This window comes from Amphiura filiformis, chromosome 8 (assembly GCF_039555335.1).
Source record: "Amphiura filiformis chromosome 8, Afil_fr2py, whole genome shotgun sequence".
NCBI classification, from domain to species: Eukaryota; Metazoa; Echinodermata; class Ophiuroidea; order Amphilepidida; family Amphiuridae; genus Amphiura; species Amphiura filiformis.
Genome location: NC_092635.1, coordinates 53,792,839 through 53,811,388, shown reverse-complemented (window position 1 = coordinate 53,811,388; position 18,550 = coordinate 53,792,839). Strand labels below are relative to the sequence as shown.

At 36.5% G+C, this 18,550-nt stretch overlaps 1 protein-coding gene across 20 annotated transcripts in view; it reads left to right on the top strand.

Annotated features, from left to right (window-relative positions):
* Nucleotides 1-18,550, top strand: part of LOC140159218 (alpha-2-macroglobulin-like) — a 206,635-nt gene that overhangs the window by 13,375 nt on the left and 174,710 nt on the right. For all 20 annotated transcript variants that reach the window (XR_011859857.1, XR_011859858.1, XR_011859856.1 and 17 more), the window contains 8 exons: nucleotides 5,633-5,717; nucleotides 6,313-6,418; nucleotides 7,848-7,974; nucleotides 8,974-9,083; nucleotides 11,606-11,776; nucleotides 12,274-12,495; nucleotides 13,477-13,543; nucleotides 14,511-14,690. Coding sequence is in view for 17 of the 20 variants with exons in the window: in XM_072182617.1 (XP_072038718.1) it covers nucleotides 5,633-5,717; nucleotides 6,313-6,418; nucleotides 7,848-7,974; nucleotides 8,974-9,083; nucleotides 11,606-11,776; nucleotides 12,274-12,495; nucleotides 13,477-13,543; nucleotides 14,511-14,690 (1,068 nt within the window). In the remaining 3 variants the exon portion in view is untranslated. The remainder of the gene's footprint in view (nucleotides 1-5,632; nucleotides 5,718-6,312; nucleotides 6,419-7,847; nucleotides 7,975-8,973; nucleotides 9,084-11,605; nucleotides 11,777-12,273; nucleotides 12,496-13,476; nucleotides 13,544-14,510; nucleotides 14,691-18,550) is intronic.

Sequence of the window (18,550 nt, the reverse complement as noted above, 5' to 3'; positions counted from 1 at the left end):
TTTTTTATCCAGCTAGCGATCGACACGCTTTTTATTTTTCAAGCACGCATTTTACAATAACACGCATAAAAGTGATACAATACTCTACCCCACGCATTTACTAAGATTCGGGAAATTCATAACCCACGCTTTCTAAAGCGTGGGTTGCACACTATGGGGTTGTACTAGGCTAAGATTTTTTGTATATTCCCAGAATAAATAAGTTTAAGTTGATAGAAAAAAATCATGTCACAATATTAAACCTCAAGTTGTGGAGAATGTGTTTTGGTACCCAATATATTCAAAGGTTATTTTATGGTTGTACATAATTGGGGTTAAAGAACTGTGTCCTCACAATGAACATGTTTGGTCTATTTTATCCAATTTGTGGAGTAGACTATTTGGGGATGAAATCTCTCTCCCTTTAAGGTGGGTCAGAGGGCAGTATGACCTGGTGGTATTTACACTCAAATACTGGGCCAAGTAAAGCTGGCGCACAAGAGGAATTGTATGGGCTCTATATAGAAAGCGTGATATACAAAGGGATTTCATATCCGCTCCATGTGCATGATTTTTCCCGGGAGTGGGAGAATGCCCAAAACCTTTGTTTTGATATATTATTGGCTTTAACTCAAGAACTGCAAGACCTATTGAAATATAAGAACATTCATTTCCTATAATGAACAATGTCTTAATATTCTGAAGTACACTGCAGTTTTTGTAGGACACATACCTAAAAAAGTGGAAAAATATGGCTCCTGCGATCCCACTTGATTTAACTAGATGGTACCACCAGGTACTACACGGTGACTCATTTCTTGGTAAAAGATTATTTCCACAGCATTTGACATTGACACATAATTATTGCATGAGCATGTGGTGAAACAGAAAGCTTATATGGTTATACCAAATGTATGTGGGTGGAACATGGTTTTGTTATTTTGACAGTGGAGTAAATTGTGGATAGAATTGAGGAAGTCATTTAGATGAGACCATAATATGTTAGTTTCAGGTATGCATAGTTGGTTTCAGGAGTTTGACAATAGTCACTCTGGAGTGAGTGGATGTTGGTACCAGGGTTATAGCTAGCTTTCCGGGTGAAATTTATATGAAATGGTAAAAAAAATTGAAATTTTGATAAGAATTGCTAATTTTTATACTGATTGTTCATTGATTTTGAAACATTTGAGACTGGAGTGCCGGGTATTTGGCCCAGTGTAGCTACATCCCTGGTGTAGCTACATCCCTGGTTGGTACCTCAAGTTTGAATAACAAGAAGTTGTCAGAGAAAAAGAACTTTTCATATTATATAAATTAACATTAGTTACAGAGCTAAAAAGTTTTAAAACTTTTTAACTAAAAAGTTAAAAAAATCATCAGTTAATATGCCTTTTTAGCTTTGTTCCCTCTCGGGAAAAATGGAGCACGGTGGCCAAGCGAAATGAACTTGTGACTCGTAATTAGAAGGTTGCGGGTTCGAGCCTCATCCATTACACCGTGTTGTGCCCATCTCGATTACCGCCTCTCCCAGGTGACTGTATAAATGAGTACAGGCATTCTTAAATGCTGGGAAGGCAACAGACTGTCTGTGGAGGTGGTGTGGCAATCCCCCACAGCAACATTTCACGGTGGAGTCTAGTCTAATTGCTAACGAAAGAGAGATGGACACTTTGTTTGATGTATTAGTTTACATGTATTTTGGCTAATCACCAAACTAATTAGTTGGCAGTCACCCATATCTGTAATGTGGGGGAACATATGTGTGCAATGTATGTACTTAAATGTAGGCCTGTTTTATTAAACCCCTACAATGTAAATGCATGATGCATGTTGTAAAGTCACCAGTTAATTAGTTGCTACTTGCCTATCATGCAAAGACTAGGGCTATTTTATAAGTGCTCTCACCCACAGCAGCTGAAGGAAGTATCCCATTATGCTTTGCGGTACCATTATAGATCAGGGAAGCTATAGGCTTTTGTTTGAAAAAATATCACCCTTAGAGTATTGTGAATCTATCAATAGCTCTCAATATCTAAGCGGCTCTTGTTTATATTTTGTATACAATTGCTATGGAGCAAGCAGATATACTGCAGTGCATGATGGGATACTCCTTTCAGCTGCTGTGACAATGGGTTATTGTAGACTGCTGCCCTCAGTCGTCAATCTTCTGGATTGACGACTGAGAAAACTACGCGGGAAAAAAAGTGGCGAACTTTTGCAACCAGATTCTGGTTGCACATGAATATTAAGCAGGTTGCAAACTTTCACCGAGACTGCACAGTTGTGTTCAAGACCGAGTTTGTTGTTTTTAGAACTTCAGAGCGTGATCTTGTCACAACGGCGGGCCGCTGCGCAGTACACACAGCGCGGTACACGGGCGCCGCTAGTCAGTCGCGCTATGGCGCATTAACCAAAGTCGCAAGCATGGGTCCACCACAATTTGAACTGTAAGATAATCAGTCGTCACTACAAAGCATAACACAGTACATTTGCAGTGTAGATGGCTGGTAGAATAAGTCTAGGGTTATTGTTACACTTGCAGATTTCAATCAGTTCTAAGCTCAGTATGCATTTTATTTACTCACAATTTCACATAATACAAAGACTCTACTACCACTACATAGAATATTGTATTGGTTTTTTGTTGGTGGGATGCAATGAACTTGAATTTCAGATCACAATGTATGAAAGAGAATTGAACTCAAAGGTGACACATAGTTTACAATTCTGTCAAATTTTGAACAGGAAATATCACCACAATCAAGGGTAGCAAGTAACATGTGTTTGGTAGTCAATTCTTCCTCTTATTGGGCTGTTCCATTTAATATCCAGACCCCCCCTGTAGGAGACTTGAATTTCATACACCCTCTGCAAACGATTCAACTTGCATCCCTACATGTAGACTACATCTTCAAAGAGGGAGGATGATTGTGAATTCCATTTGAAGTTTGAAGATGTTTCAAATATCTTGCACAGGGGGAGTGAGGACTTAAAATGGATTAGCCTATTGCCCTAGACTTTGCTTTTCCATCAAGGACGTTACCCAGACAATTTAGATTAAAAGAGATAAAAACCCTGTATAGATAGTACAGATTACCGCATGATTATGTCACTGAAAGACCACTGTTTAAGAATATGAAAGATGCCTTGTTTTGCAAGAGCTCTTTGAGGCTGTGCAATAATTATGAGCCTGGGGGTCAAAATTTAAAAAAACAAAACAAAAAAGCAGTTCCCAGATATTTTAATCTTGTTTTTAAAAATTAATAAAAAAAATAAATTTGGCCCAAGAATTTTTTTTGTTACGTTGACCAAAAAAAAAAGGAAAAAAAAAACATGTTTTTTTCTCTCTAAAATGAGCATTTTGGCCCAAATTTATACTTTTATATTCTTTAAACCAACAATTTTTCAGTACTTATGAGGCCCAAACGTTTCCATAATTCCAGGGTTAAGACAACCCTTAAACTGCTAATCACTGAAATTGGAAAAAAAATGGGGAACAAAGTGCATAGTTCAAGTTTTGTTTCATAACTGGAGAATTTTTACTTTAAAAAATCAATATAACAGGGCTGTAGTGTAGTTTGTGTGCTCCCCCAGTGAATGTGGGCCTAATACTGCCCAGGATAATTTGTATGGGGTGTCACTGGAGTTGGAAAATAGCAGCTTCATCAATCATGAATTCATATTTTATTTAGAAAAGTAATATCAATCCATAAAATTATCAAAAATCTTTAGTTTAAAATTCAATGCCAGTGAATGAACATGGATATTTTGTTATTATTATTTTTTTTTGAACAGATCATATCTGGGCCTTTTGTATTAAACTTCTTTTTTGGTTGACCCTGCATCCTGTCCAATTTATTTGAAGCTTCCGATTCCCACTGAGCAGAAACATACACGGGATGATTGGGATGCAGTTCAACAAAAGTTGACATAGATATATACAAATATTATCGTGTTTCAATTATTCTAGGTAATTTGTGCTCAATTGTCCAATAAATGCAGTCTTAATAATGTGCATATAAAAAAGACATGAATTAGTGGTGTGATCTCTTTATCACTACTATCTGACTGATTATGTTTTAGTTGTTAAGAAAAGCTGATAAAAAGGATCGGAGTCCCCAAACTTTTTTTAAATGCAGTGATTTATAGTGCCCTATGCACAACAGGCACAGGCACGATTTAACTAACTAAAATTTACAGTCATGATTGTAAAAAATATGACAGTATCTATCTATAAATCTGGGCTCTAAATAGCACTAGCACAATAACTGTAATGTCTAAACAGGCATTGTTCAAATGAAGAGCTGACATACAGAATGTGATATAACTGCCTTGTGGTGTTTGTTATAATATTGATGATTTAATTTAATAACAATAAAAAGAAATATCATAATAAAAGATGAATAATTAATTCATTAAACAGAATAGGCATATACATTAAAAAATAACTTTCCAGGAGGGTTACATTAAGCTGTCAAAATCTGTCAATCCCTGAAGGGCCTCAATGATACAATTTATGTGTTTTTGTGTTTTATGATCCTATGTGTAAACATGTACAGTTTGCAGAGAGATAAATCAACAAACATTACCGGCCTAATCTATAGATGTGATTTCATTAGATGGCATGAGCAGAAATAAAAGATATGGATGTATTGTGGGTTATCAGATGAACATAGAATGGGGGCCTCAGGATGTTGGATAGTCACCTGTCCATCCATCATTTTGCATGGGCAGTTTGCTCCCAGTCCTTGGACAGACAAAATGAATGGATATGACATATGCTAAATTCTAAAAATAATGCTTGAATCAGGGGTGTGAGAGTTCAGATTAAAATCTGAATTCAGACTTTTTGATCTTGATTTTTATCTCCTTTTCTGCACTTCCTCTGTACAAAAGTATAGGAGCTTTCCAAATTTCGGACTTTAAATCTATGGTCACTCGCACCCCTGTTGAATATGTTATGTTACTCAATCAATACCAGACTAATAACATGAAGGTTATAGCAATAGCTGTTTGAACTGACTAATTGGCAATGAAAGTTTAATTTTAATATTTGGTCAACTTTTGGAAATAAGGGCCAAAAACATGTGTTTTTAGGTGTTTTTTTCGTATGCTGTGACGATCAAGCCCAAAGACTTGTATACAGACTAATTTCAAGTTACGCATTTTTGGAAAACACATTTTCTAATATTGTCCATAACCAATTACCAAAAATAACATAAAATATTGAAATTTTGATCTCACACTTAGCCTTTAATCAACATTTTGAATGCTTAGACTGGTGCAAAGTCTTAGAATTTTGTGACTACAATTGTAAGAAAACATGCAAAATTGCATGTTTGGGCCAATTTCCCCTCAAATTGTCATTGTCAGTAAAAATAAAATTTGACTTCCATTGCCAGTTAGAACTAACTAAAGGATTAGGATTTAGCCATGTTTCATTTGGCAAAACAAAATAATTCCAAAAGATTAGTGTTGTATTTTGCTGGAATTGGGCGTAAAAGTGTATGGGATTTGTTATTGAAGTAGGTTCCAAATATCTTGCCATGAATGTGCTACACAGGAGCTTTTCATTTAGAACATTAATTTTAAGTAAGGATAATTGAACCATATATAACAGTGGAAGTGTTTTTACTTTTTGTCTCTTTTACAGTGTTACCCAAGTTTGAAGTGGTTGTTACTACCCCCTCTTTTGTACTTATTGATGAAGAAGAATTTGATGTGGAAATTTGTGGAAGGTAGGTAAAAGTTTTACAATATAAAATGGTTATACAGTACTTGAGGTTGGACATCCAGGACCAGACCAGGACCAGGCCAGGACCAGATCCTAGTCACAGGCGTAGGGTGTCTCCCTCTAATCAATAAATACTTTGACATTTCAGGTTTAAAATGTTAATATGTACTGACAAGGAGTCAAAATTAAATAAGAAAGTAAGGTATTTCACCATAAGAGCAAAAAAAAAAAAGCAGTGATACACCTTTAACCCATGCTGTAGCCTATTACTCGGTTTTGCACGGACATTTTTCACATTTTTTGCTGTTCACAAAGTCTTGACATTTTGACAGACCCTACTGGCATCTCTGATTTTATTTAAAAAAATTATCTTTGGGTGTACAATTGTACATTTTCAATAAAAAAGATAACATATTGCCTTGGTGATGTTAGAAAAACGTTCACCAGTTTGCAAAATATTTGAGGTTTTGGGGTTCGAGCCAGTTAAAAATCAGACCATTACAGATACTGTGAGACTGCATAACAAATTGTGTGAATCTTAACTGCCAATACATAAGTACATGGCCGGGTCTGACTTTGTGTTTTCTTTTGATTCTCAGGTATACTTATGGACAACCTGTAGAGGGCTCATTTAGTGGCTCATTAACCGTTAAACCAGATGGTTATGAATATAGCCCAAGACCGCTTGTAAGGATTGAAACGCAGGTAAGCTATCATACAAATATTAGTTATCTATGAGTGTGATTGTTGTAATATGATCACAAGGTGAAAGATGGATTGTTCCATTCCACAAGCCAGAACTGCGAGTTGAATGGAACAATACATCTTTCACTGAGTGATTATATTTTGACCATTAAGACAGTTAACACTTGTTTTATATCACTCATACATAAATTGTATTACTCTACTTAAAAACACTATTTAAGGTAAGAAATAGGCCTACATTTTTTCATCAACATATATAGCACCATGTTTTGCTGTGACATACTTCACATTTTGGGGTGATGATATCAATAGTATTATTTTCCGGAGGGGCGCAGCCCTGAAGTACAATAGTGCTATTGATCTCACTGAGGGACCCCCAGGAGAAACCATACGTTTTAACCAGAATGTCAAATAAAGGCAGTATTTTTTTTACATACTTTAATATATTCTTTTATTGATTTGTTACTTAAAATTTATTCATATTTTATATAAGTTTATAGTTTCTATCCAGAGCGAACAGCGCAGCCTATATTTTGCCCTTCAAAAAATCCAACAGGCTAAATCAGACTTACCAATTACAACAGGGTCAAATCACACTATGTCCAAATACAGTGGTAGTTGCGCACACATGAACTGTTTAATGGCATAGAAAGTGTACATGCAGAATTCATAGTCAAAAGTACCATCTACAGCTTGGAGCTCCTATTTATGGCTCATCCGTGACTCTGAAAAGACTATTACTCCTTACAGGTACTATTTACAGATGGGAGTACTGATGATAGAACTATTTCTGGTCATGTTATCCACTTTTCACCTATCAACGAACAAGAATGTATTAACGTAAACTAATTCCAATCAGCCGTCTATTATACTGCGCATGTACTGTGTTATGCTTCGTAGTGACGACTGATTAACTTACAGTTCATATCGTGACAGACTTCTGAAAATATTCAATGCGACTTTGGTGTGCGCCATAGCGCGACTGACTAACGGCGCCTGTGTACCGCACCATTTTTTGTGACAAGACCGCGCTCTGAAGTTCTAAAAACAACAAACTCAGTAAAAAGGACAATATGGACACAACTGCGCAGTCTCAGTGCAACCACAAAGTGGTTGCAAAAGTCTGTCACTTTTTTTCCATGTAGTTTTCTCAGTCATCAACCCTGAGAGTTGATGAATGAGGGCAGCAGTCTAGTATTAATAACCAAGTATATAATATAATGAGAAAGTACAGAGGTGAGAGGTGTGCCACAAAAATGATACCATCTCTTTGTGAGCTTCCATACGAGGTCGTCTTCAAAGACTCAAATCTACCAATCCTTGCATACTGGCATCATACTGTTTAGAAACATGTTTTATTTTATTTGCAAAAGATGCCGATCTTATTCTTACATTAATATTATATTCTTGCATTAATTTACTATCACAGGAAACGGGCAAATCAGGCTGTGGTATTATCACAGTGAATGCATCCCAATTGAATTTGCCATCTACGGATCACTCCATCTGGAATGCATTCATTAATGTCAAAGTGGACTTCACTGAAACAAACACAGGTAAATGACATTGACAGAGAAGATAGCTTACACTTCCCACAATGCATTTCTTTTAATTTTTCTGTGCTGATTTGTTATTCAGTGCAACATGGGTTGATAGTGACAAATGTACTTAAGTGAACAAAGCACATCCAGATCTTGAAAAATATGTTTATTTTTTGACTATCGACCCATGCTTAGCTATAGTCTATTCTCAACATGAAAACAAAGGGAACCTGTACAAAGTAATGGGAGTGTCATTTGATGAAGTGAGGTGATATATCACGTTGCAAAGGATTCTGGGAAATGTAAGAAATCTTCTGTGGCATTGGTTTTTGTGTAGAAATAATGGCGTAGTACTCTCCCTGATTTAAATATTACAATAACCATGATACAGGTAACAGCCCACTCTGAAGCTAGATAAATTTCTACTCCAAATGGGGGTGGGTCAATGAGTGTTCTAATTCTAAGGTAACTAATTGTATCTCAGCTCTGATTATTGGGTCGTCATGCCCAGAGATGGGAACTAAAACCCATCCAGTCTCCAGTGTTTTGAGTATATTTGCGGCATGGAGTGTAAAGTTTCAAAATTACCAGCCCAGCTGGCATTTCACGGCCTAACACACATCAATAGCCCGGCAGTGCCAGTTTGCTGGCTCATGTTCTGACCCCTGACATGCCTTGACATAAAATAATTCCCATTTGATAAACTGAAATCTCCGTTGCTTGGTGCGCTATGAATTTCATTAGTGGATTATTTATGACGTGGCTGGCTGCAACCGGGGACCGGCCGGCTGCAACCGTGGACCAGCCAGCATTAGAGAGCTAAAGCAATTTCTGAAAAAGCTTTATCTCACTCTCTTGTACAGCAGCTAAATCTCTGTATGTGGGCTGGGTTTTGACAAGTTATTTGCAGTATCTGAATGACCCCCCGGTTCATCACCTGTCCATAAATATGCAATGTTTACTGACCATAGCATCTCATCAACTTTACATCATTTATTTGTTTCCTTTTTACAGGAGTTGTGATATCTAAGACAAAAAAAGGTGGCAGAGTGACCTCTGACCCATTGAAACTGGCAGTTCTTGCACCATCCACCTTCAAGCCAGGAGTTCCTTTCTTTGGAGAGGTATGTCATTTGTTTCATCACCTTATTGATTACCAAAAGGACATAGTGTTTGAAATCAGTTTGGGCATATTTTACCATTATACTAGTTTCCCTACATGATTGGTTTACATGTCTCTGTTTATAATTAGCTTAGTTGGCATAGTATTTGATATTTTTACAATTTAAAACTGTTTATAGAACATCGCAAACATGTTACTTGTTTTTACATCACTTGAGGAGCCAACAAATACTTTGAATGGGGAAATTTATTGTCGTTGGGCAGGAAAAACCTCCTAGGTGTCATTGCTCCTGAACATGTTTAAAGCAAAACCTCCTATGTATCTTTTTACAGTTTGATTTTAAACATGTTCAAGGGCCATGAGTACAGGAGGCTTTTCCTGCCCAACAAAGTTATCGGTTAGGATTATTATTTAAAAAAAAAATTGAAATTTGGTATGCAAGAAAACAGAACTTGTTTTAAATAGCTGAATTACAAATGTATAGTAATTTCATTGGAATGAACTCCGATGCCAACACAATGTTGTGATTGTCGGCATACACTGTGTGATGAATGCGCGTAATGTGGAAGTGACTTGTGATAGGTTAGTATTTTCAAGGTTGCGCATTTGATTTACCAAATTTACCACATATTAACAACCAATAATCATATTTAAATCAAATGAATTTTGTAGCCAAGATTTTAAGAGTAAAATCCAGGGTAATTTCAATATTCTGGCATGTAAGATAACAGATATGATGACGGCGGTAGAACTTTTTGAATGACCCTCCTATAAACAGGCTTTTTCAAGACATAAAATTCCAATGAATTTTATTGCTGTACAAACTATTGCTCTGTAACTAGTGTGAACCATCTAGTTAGACTGGTGTCCAAATAAATGATAGGAAGCTTATTGCTGGGCCATATCTGGTTTATCACACCATCAGTTATTATAGGAAACCATAGTGTGTTATCTTATAGTCAATTGGCTTGCTTTGTCTTAAATACTTCCTCTTATATAAGTTGATTAACCTGGTGGTTCTAGCCTGACCTTAAACAACCCTTCTTTCATACTTTTTGCATCTTATTCAATCTGTGTAAATCATACATTGTTGAAACACTGCTCTTCCATAATCCCCAGGGGCCATGGTAGGGTGTACGAACATCCAGACGTTACCCTGATTGGAACTGGCTGCAAGACCTTTGTCATCACCTGCATCTGCCCCACATTTCAAATGCAGTAATAGAGAGAGTGGATAATTGTATATGAATTTTCGGGGATCAAACCAGGGACCTCTCGCAAGCTCTCGCACCATAATCAAAGATCTTAACCACTGGACCACGCCACATTCTAACAAATTCTAAATTCACTCTCGAAGCAGCAGAAAAAAAAGTAGTTCACAGCATCTTGCGAATGGTAGTGAGCTTTAGCAAAAATCGCATTGCTCAATTCATAGCGAGCGTGTAGAAGAATTCAAATATCACTGATATACTTTTGTAGGTCCTGTGGTTCTTGAGTTATGTTGTAAAGAGGGCTGAAACAACAACACTTTTGTAAAACGTACATAACTCATTAACAACAATAAATTAAGCAAGTTTTCAAAGTATATGATTTGTAGAATGAACTTTTGCAAAACACCAAAGTGTTATTTTTCAATAATATATTGATTCAGATAATGAAAATCGATTTTTTTTTTTTGGCTGCTTCGACCAACAATACCTCGTATACCCTTAAGTACGGCACCCTGAGAACTTTTCTAACTTGTCTTAGTTTAAAGAAATTATCAGCAGTGTGCCTAACCAAAACACCGTAAAGTTAATCAAAATATGCATTTTTTGGAAGCATAGATATGCTACTATTAAAGCAGACAAATGGCAAATGTTAAAGCAATATGATACAGATAAAATCGGTCAGTAATATCAAGATAGAATAAAAGTACATTCATACTTTTATTACTTGCATATTTTTCTTGTCACACAAGCGAGGCTGTTGAATTTGGCATGGAATGGGACTTGCAGTAGATACTGATGATTGCAATTTATACCTACACAGAGCAGTTTATTTACATGCAGTATACATGGTATATTGTGATTAAAACGGCGTATTATATTTAGTGTATGTTTGGTGGTACAGTGAGACAATTGTTGTGTACAGAAAATATCTAATTAAGCCTTTAATTTGCCTCCTTTTAGTCTACTTGTTTGCATGAAATGGGGTCAAATCTAAAATCTCCTGGTTGTCAAGTTGCAATTGGCTGTAACATTTATACCATTATATTCATCTATTGGGCTATTCCATTTGAAATCCACATCCCCTATGGATGACATGACCTTTTATATCTCCCACACAGGGAGTGTGAATTTCAAATGGGGTTACCTGAATGGGTGACACCATGTGAATTCTACACTCCCTGTGTGGGAGATTAAGGTCATGTCTTCCATAGGGGGGTGCATAGATTTTAACTGGAATAGCCCATTGCAGCATTTTGGAAATGTAAATAGTAATTGTATCAGAGAAATTAATCAAAAGTAACTTTTCTTACAGATTGAAGTGAAATATCCAGACGATACTCCAGCTAGTGACAAATTCATACGATTGACGGCTAGGACCAATGATGGCGAGATCCTGGAACAGAACTACACCTCTCCAGCCAATGGCCTCATTGGCTTTGAAGTGCCTGATATTGACATCACCTCAGACAGATTAGAACTCAATGTAAGTTGTTGGCTTGGGTAGTATGGGTACTGAGATTTTATTAACTCTATAAACTCAGATGTTACTTAATCAACCACAATGTTTAAGACACTCTTGTCTCTTGCATCATTTGTTTCATCAACCACAACACACAGGTGTTTTCCACTGATTTCTTATCGTACAGCATCGATGTGGGCATTGTAAACTTTTGAAAGGTCAACCTTACGTAGAGTAGATTGATCCCGCAGAAGCCTGCCGCCGTATTTGAGACGTTTCTGCAAGAAAGGCATAACTTTCTGCACCCTGTAGTATGGTATGTCAGCTTTGCTGATGGCGGCGAGGAAGTCTTGGACAACTTCATTTATTTGCCATTTTACACAATTTTGGGCTGACTCTTGGTTTTGTCAGACTTCAAAACCGCACATTTTTTTAAGGAAACTGCATGTAAAAAAATGACTTTTTGTAGACTCAAGAATATGTGAGCCTATAGTCATGTTTGTATTGTGTTTTTATTGCAGGTATGGGCACCTGGTTTTGGCACAGATGTGTATGATTACAGAATATACAGCATCTATGACCCGTCTACCAGTTTCTATGTGAAGCCCAGATTCTCGCCTACTGGCAGTTTCATCCAGATGTCACCCATCAGGGGTCAAGTGGAAGTTGATTCTGAACAGACTATAGATATCTACTACACCTCGGATCTGGAGGAAGATGTACAAGATCTGTTTACATTTGTTGTGAGTACAAGACATTAAGCTTATTCAGGGAGTTAGGGTTATTTTGAATTAGTTAGTGAGAGCTATATCTAAAAGTTGATACAACTTGTGCAAAAGTAGGCTCTTAATATGTAGACAGTGGTATACACCAGGTAAATTTCCCAAGGTAAAAAATTGCAAGTGTGACAATTAAGAAATTTGAATGCTTAAAGGGCACTTCATGATCCACAACCTCATCCCCTAACTGACTCTTATACCATCAGAAACCTATGACTACATAATGTTTGTGTGCATAATCTATTTTTCAGATTTTGTCATTTGACATGGAGATCATCCAATGTTATGTATATTTTCCATGTGGATATCTATGAAATTATCCCCTTAAAAGAGGATACTAAAATCATGAAATGTCCCTTTAAAATGGCCCAAAATTTTGTTGTGATGCACAAGTTACTGTCAATTTCACCATGGTATTTCAAGCCAGGAGCAAGACTTAAAATGTATGTCTTGAGATTTCAGGCCAGAAATGGTTCTGTCCATGTAAAGGGTTTTTTGGATTTGGTCAACCATTTGAACATGATCTTGGCCATGGTCACTGTGCCCCAGAGATGTTTAACAATTATTTCAAAGAAGAATTAGTGAATCATTATTTTTGCTTGAGTTTCCAATTTTTCAAAAAGAATTTAATTTTGAAACTTACAACATAACTTTAAATAAAATATTATGTTTGAACTATGCTAGGCATTAACAGCTGCTATCAGTGCAATGGCGCTGATGGATTGGCGCCAATTTATATAGATATTAACATTGTGTTTGAAGCTCAGCCGATTCTGATTGGAGGTAATTGTACCAGGTAGAGCATTTCATACGTGAGCTGAGGATGGAAATATTGATCAATGCATATAGCCAGTTTTGATTATAAGCCCTTCAAATAATTCATACCATGTTGGGAATATGAAAACATGTTGGTTTGAATTAACTTTTGTTTACGTTCCTTCACAGTTCATGTCTCGAGGAGATATTATTGATGCACCTGTGTCGTCAGTCCAGACAAGGAGAAGAAGAGAAAGTAAGTAACACATACATATGTGACACAATCTGGTCCATGGGGGCCAAAGGAAGCATTTTTGAAAATTGAGTTACTGTAATTATTACATTATACATACAATAGGCTATCATTTACTAAAACACCTAAGGTCTAGGGTAATTAGTTCTAAAGTTTTTTGATGTCTATTTTCTTGTGTATTTTCTTGTTTTTTAACCCCATATTTTTACCTTTATCTCAGTTTCAAATTTGCTGCCTTTGGCCCCCATGGACCAGAGCGTGTCACATATTATGTATGGGTAAAGGAAAAATATGTACAGATCAGTGTTAACTTTCTTCCCAGGACTTTCTCTGGAAATTGGTTGCATCAAATGAAGCACCCCCCAAAAAAAATTGGGCAATTTTGGTTCAGTAATTCCTCAAATTGACTAATACTTTCTACAAATATTTACTTAATTTAGTTTTAAAGCAATTTTACTTACTAATTTTACTGAGAGTTAACAGCTGCCTTAAAATGTGTCTTATGTTAAGGGGGTACTGCACCCCTGCCTAATTTTGTGCCTATTTTTGCATTTTTCTCAAAAATAATAGCGCATTGGCGACAAGTAAGATATGTATATTATAGGGGCAAGGACAACAACTACTGCACTGGAAATTTTATTTCAGCACAGACAACAGTTGTGGAGTTACAGTCAAAAATGAGGGAAAACCAATATTTGATCAATAAATCAATAACTACTTGGTATACGTTGCTGAATAAATCAATAACTACTTGGCATACGTTGCTGAATTTTCAGTGTAGTAGTTGTAGTCCTTGCCCCTATAACATACATATCTTACTTGTCACCAATGCGCTATAATTTTTGAGAAAAATGCAAAAATAGGCACAAAATTGGCCAGGGGTGTAGTACCTTAGTGGAATCTACTCAAGATATCCAATCTCTAATCCATTATTGAAATTAACTTGTGAGCTTTTTGTTTCCAAACCCAGGTCCACTAATTCTGCCGCAAGTATTTGAAATAAAGATCCACCAAGGTGACTGTCCGGCCAACAATGAAACCAGTGATGTAACAGTCTGTGTTGCTGGGTGTGAACATGATGGAAACTGTGCTGAAACTGAGAAGTGTTGTAGCATCGGTTGTAGTACAGGGTGTGTTGCAGCTGTCATAGGTAAGTTAACAATATTAAGCTTTATAAAAGAGACAATAGTTACTCAATAAAATTTTTATTCAAGAAATAAAGGGTGCAGCATTATCCTTTACACCGAATTAATGTGTCGGAGGCAGTAAAAACGTAAATAATGGGTGAGGCACAGCCTCACCCATTATTTAAACGTTTTTACTGCCGAGGACACATTATTCGGGTGTAAAGGATAATGCTGCACCCTTTATTTCAATTCTATTACCACAAAATAGTGCGATTTTAAGGGAAAATATCAAAAAATGTTGGCCAAATATTTTAGGTTGTTTACTTCAAGGTGGAGCGCATATGCGTAGTGACTGCGCGTATCATGGAAAATTGGTCGCACAACCAAGCGTAATGCTATCGTAGAATGTGTTCTGGCGCTTAAACCATTATTGCAACCCATTATTTTGAATAATGGGTCATGAGGGTAATAGAATTAGTGATAAAAGTTGTCCTTAAGAACATTAGTAAAGGCATGATCTAGCAAAATGAGTAATTTTGAACAAATTGATATTTAAAATATTATTGTTGGCATTTAATATTCTTGCCCTTTTAGCATGATACATTTGCTGAAAATACATGTTATTTTACTATCAATTTTAGCATGTTTTAGATGTTCAGGCATCATGAAGGTAGTCCGTATAACATTGCCAGTTCTAAAAAATTTGGATTTAGCTGTGTTTCATTTGGCAAAACAATATAATGATATTTTTTAATCTAAACCAATTAGTGCTGTATTTTCCTGGAATATGGAGTAAATCCCTTAATCGTAACATTGTAACTTCTGTGATTGCGAAAATAAGCAATTAACCCCATAAATGATCAGCCTTTTAAGAACTATTTTGATTGGTTGAAAGAGCCCTATATCATGTATTGAGCCAATCAGAGATGTGGTAAGAATGCTCAAAAAGGCTGAAGGCTAAAAGCGTGATTGGTTACCTGGATGATTATATTGTGTAATTAACCAATCAGAGGCACTGTAATAAAAGTAGTAATATCAGGAAATGTAGAGGATCCTGGAGAACACATTTCTAAAGTGAGTTCTCAACCATTTTGAATTAGACCCCGTTTATTGAAAGTCGGGCCACTTGCAACTCCTTATTCATGTTACTCTCTTTTAAAATATCTTGATAACATATATTATAGCATACTTTACACTGCCAGAAACGTTTTTAACAATGTTTCAATCAGGGACAAATTTCAAATTTTTGAGATAATTTTCATAATGAACAGGTTTTTTTCTTGGAAAGTCTTATGACCTCAATTTGTGAGATCAGGACCAAAATGTTGAGAACGCAGGATCTGAATTATTTTGTGTGTGATATATTTGTAGTATGTATTCTAACAGTTGCAAAATTGGCAGGATTTATTTGCAATATAAAATCAGTGAGGCAAGTGCATGAATGGCTGTATCATTGACATATCCTACATTTGTGTTGCATGGCAGCAAAATAGAATGGAACAGGACACCTATGATGTTACTGTCTGTTTTGCAAAAAGATTAGAAGTAGTTTAAGTATCGCAATTTGCCCTTTGCACGGATCCGCCATCTTGCTACCACAACAAGGTTCTCCCTGCAAACATGTGCGCAAAAAGTGCATGACTTTTCCAAAGCATACACAGTAATAAAAGCATGCATTTGACAGGCATACCCACACACAACAAGCACTTTGCGGGTAGAACCTCCTTTTGAGATGACAATGCAAAGGGTCAATGGAACACTGAATTTCACTTAAATTGCAAGCTGCATTGTGGTACAGGACAGATGTCTGAATTATTTGTTTTAACCAGTAACGTTTAGGTGCCTTATAGTAGGGATGCCCACTGTCAATACAGTTGCCACTAGAACGATTTTTCATTTACTGTGTGCATGCACTCACACACGTATTGTCTATGGAGAAACTGATCGATACAAGAAATCCCAGGCCTGTTAAATGGCGTACATACTTGTTTTGATCCAAATGTAGGCCTATATCAGGGTGTTTCAAGAAATTCCTGATTCCACCAGAAAACATTAACCAAACTTTTTCCTGATTGGTCAGTAAATAGAGAGGACCTTCCTTCATGAAGAGATCAACTTTTTTTTAAAGAAAAATTTAATGAGGTGAGAACTACAACAGGTTGAAGTGACACCATTCCGTGCATCAGGTGTTCAAACGCAATTATCTCCGAATTTGGAGTGATTCAGACAAGCAAACTTACATAGTCATAAAATGTAACTATTTTTGAAGACAAAATGTACAGGATGTTAAAAAATTAAAGAATGTTTAAGCCTGCCGAAACCCATCTCAAATTATGCAGTCCTGACCACCATGTCCATTTTAGATATGCTACATCATGGCGTCCATGCACACACAGTATATTGCTCAATGTAGTAAAGATAACCTTTGAGTTGGAGCAAATTTCTCAAAATTGGTTGTGATTAATGTTACCAAACTTATATCATGATGAAATATAATCATTTTTGAAGATAAAATGTGCTGACATTAAAAGATTGAACAATGTTTAAGACTGCCGCTATTCATTTGAAAAAAGGCACTTATTGTTCAGCTCCTCTATGGAGATATTTTCCATGGCAGCCATCTATGATCATACTCGAGGTTCCTCCAAACAAACCATGGGTTTTGAGGTCTTATATTTTTTGTTGTATGTCAAAAAAATCGTTTAAATTTTCAGGATGATCTTATTTCTAGTTAATAAATACATTAAGAAAAAGCACCTTAAAATTGTACTTTCTGTTAGTATTCCATTTTGGACTTCAACTTTTTAACATGTTCTAGCAGCCCTATATAAAAGGGTGACACTCGAAAGGCCATATCTCTGGAATGAAACGTCCGATTAAAATTATTTAAACGCCAAAATGTTTCTTTCATCAATTCCCAGCCAACAAGTAAAGTCTGAATCAATTTAAAAGTACTTCAATTTTTAGTGGACATGCCTACTTATAGTTCTTGCTGTGAACCTCAAAACCTAGAAGCCGATGAAAAGCAGTGTACAAGTGTGGTGTTCTTGAGGACACACATGAGAATCTTTGTAACAATAGATATGCTAATGTGCTCTAATGTGCTCAAGTAGAGGTTAAAAAAAAGCAGTGTGTGTAGGGGTGAGGTGTTTTTGAGGACACACACATGATAAATCTTTGTAACAATAGATTCACAAGAACTGTGGACATCCACGGTTCATAGATAGTTTGTTGCTATATCAAAACCAGTATAAAAATGCATTAGAGACTGACCACAGTTGGATTTGTAGGGAGCCTGCTAAATTAAACTGAAATGCATGTGTACATAGTTGAATAGAGAAAATGCCTAAATGAGGTATGTCCACATTTGCCTGTGTTTACATGTAGGTACACTTGTTTTCTTTCAACCCAGGGGCGGATCCAGGAATTTCAATAGGAGGGCACCAAGCTGCTGCCCACACAAAGTCAAGCGCAGCTCTGCAAAAATACACACAGTCAGGCGCCGCTCTGCAAAAAGTGCACCCCCATTAAATCCACCCCTGCACCAGGGACATGAATGAGACTTATCAGTTGCCTGTATTCAGGGACACACAGTCAAACGAGGATATCCCTGGTTCCAGTTAGTGCTTTAAAGCTATGCAACTGGATCTGTGTGTGTTAAAACACTTAGAAAAAGGGCAACATGCACTATCTATCCCCAGTTGGACTTACTGAAATTTATTCAACTGGGAATGTTTTAACGCAGACAAATGCAATTGAGGAACCATATTTGACAGGTGTGTTAAGTTATCACCAACTGAGGATATCCTCAGTTGAATAGTTTGCCGTATTTTCCCTCTAACCATGTAGTATTTATGGGTCATTCTTCGGTAAGGTGCCTAGT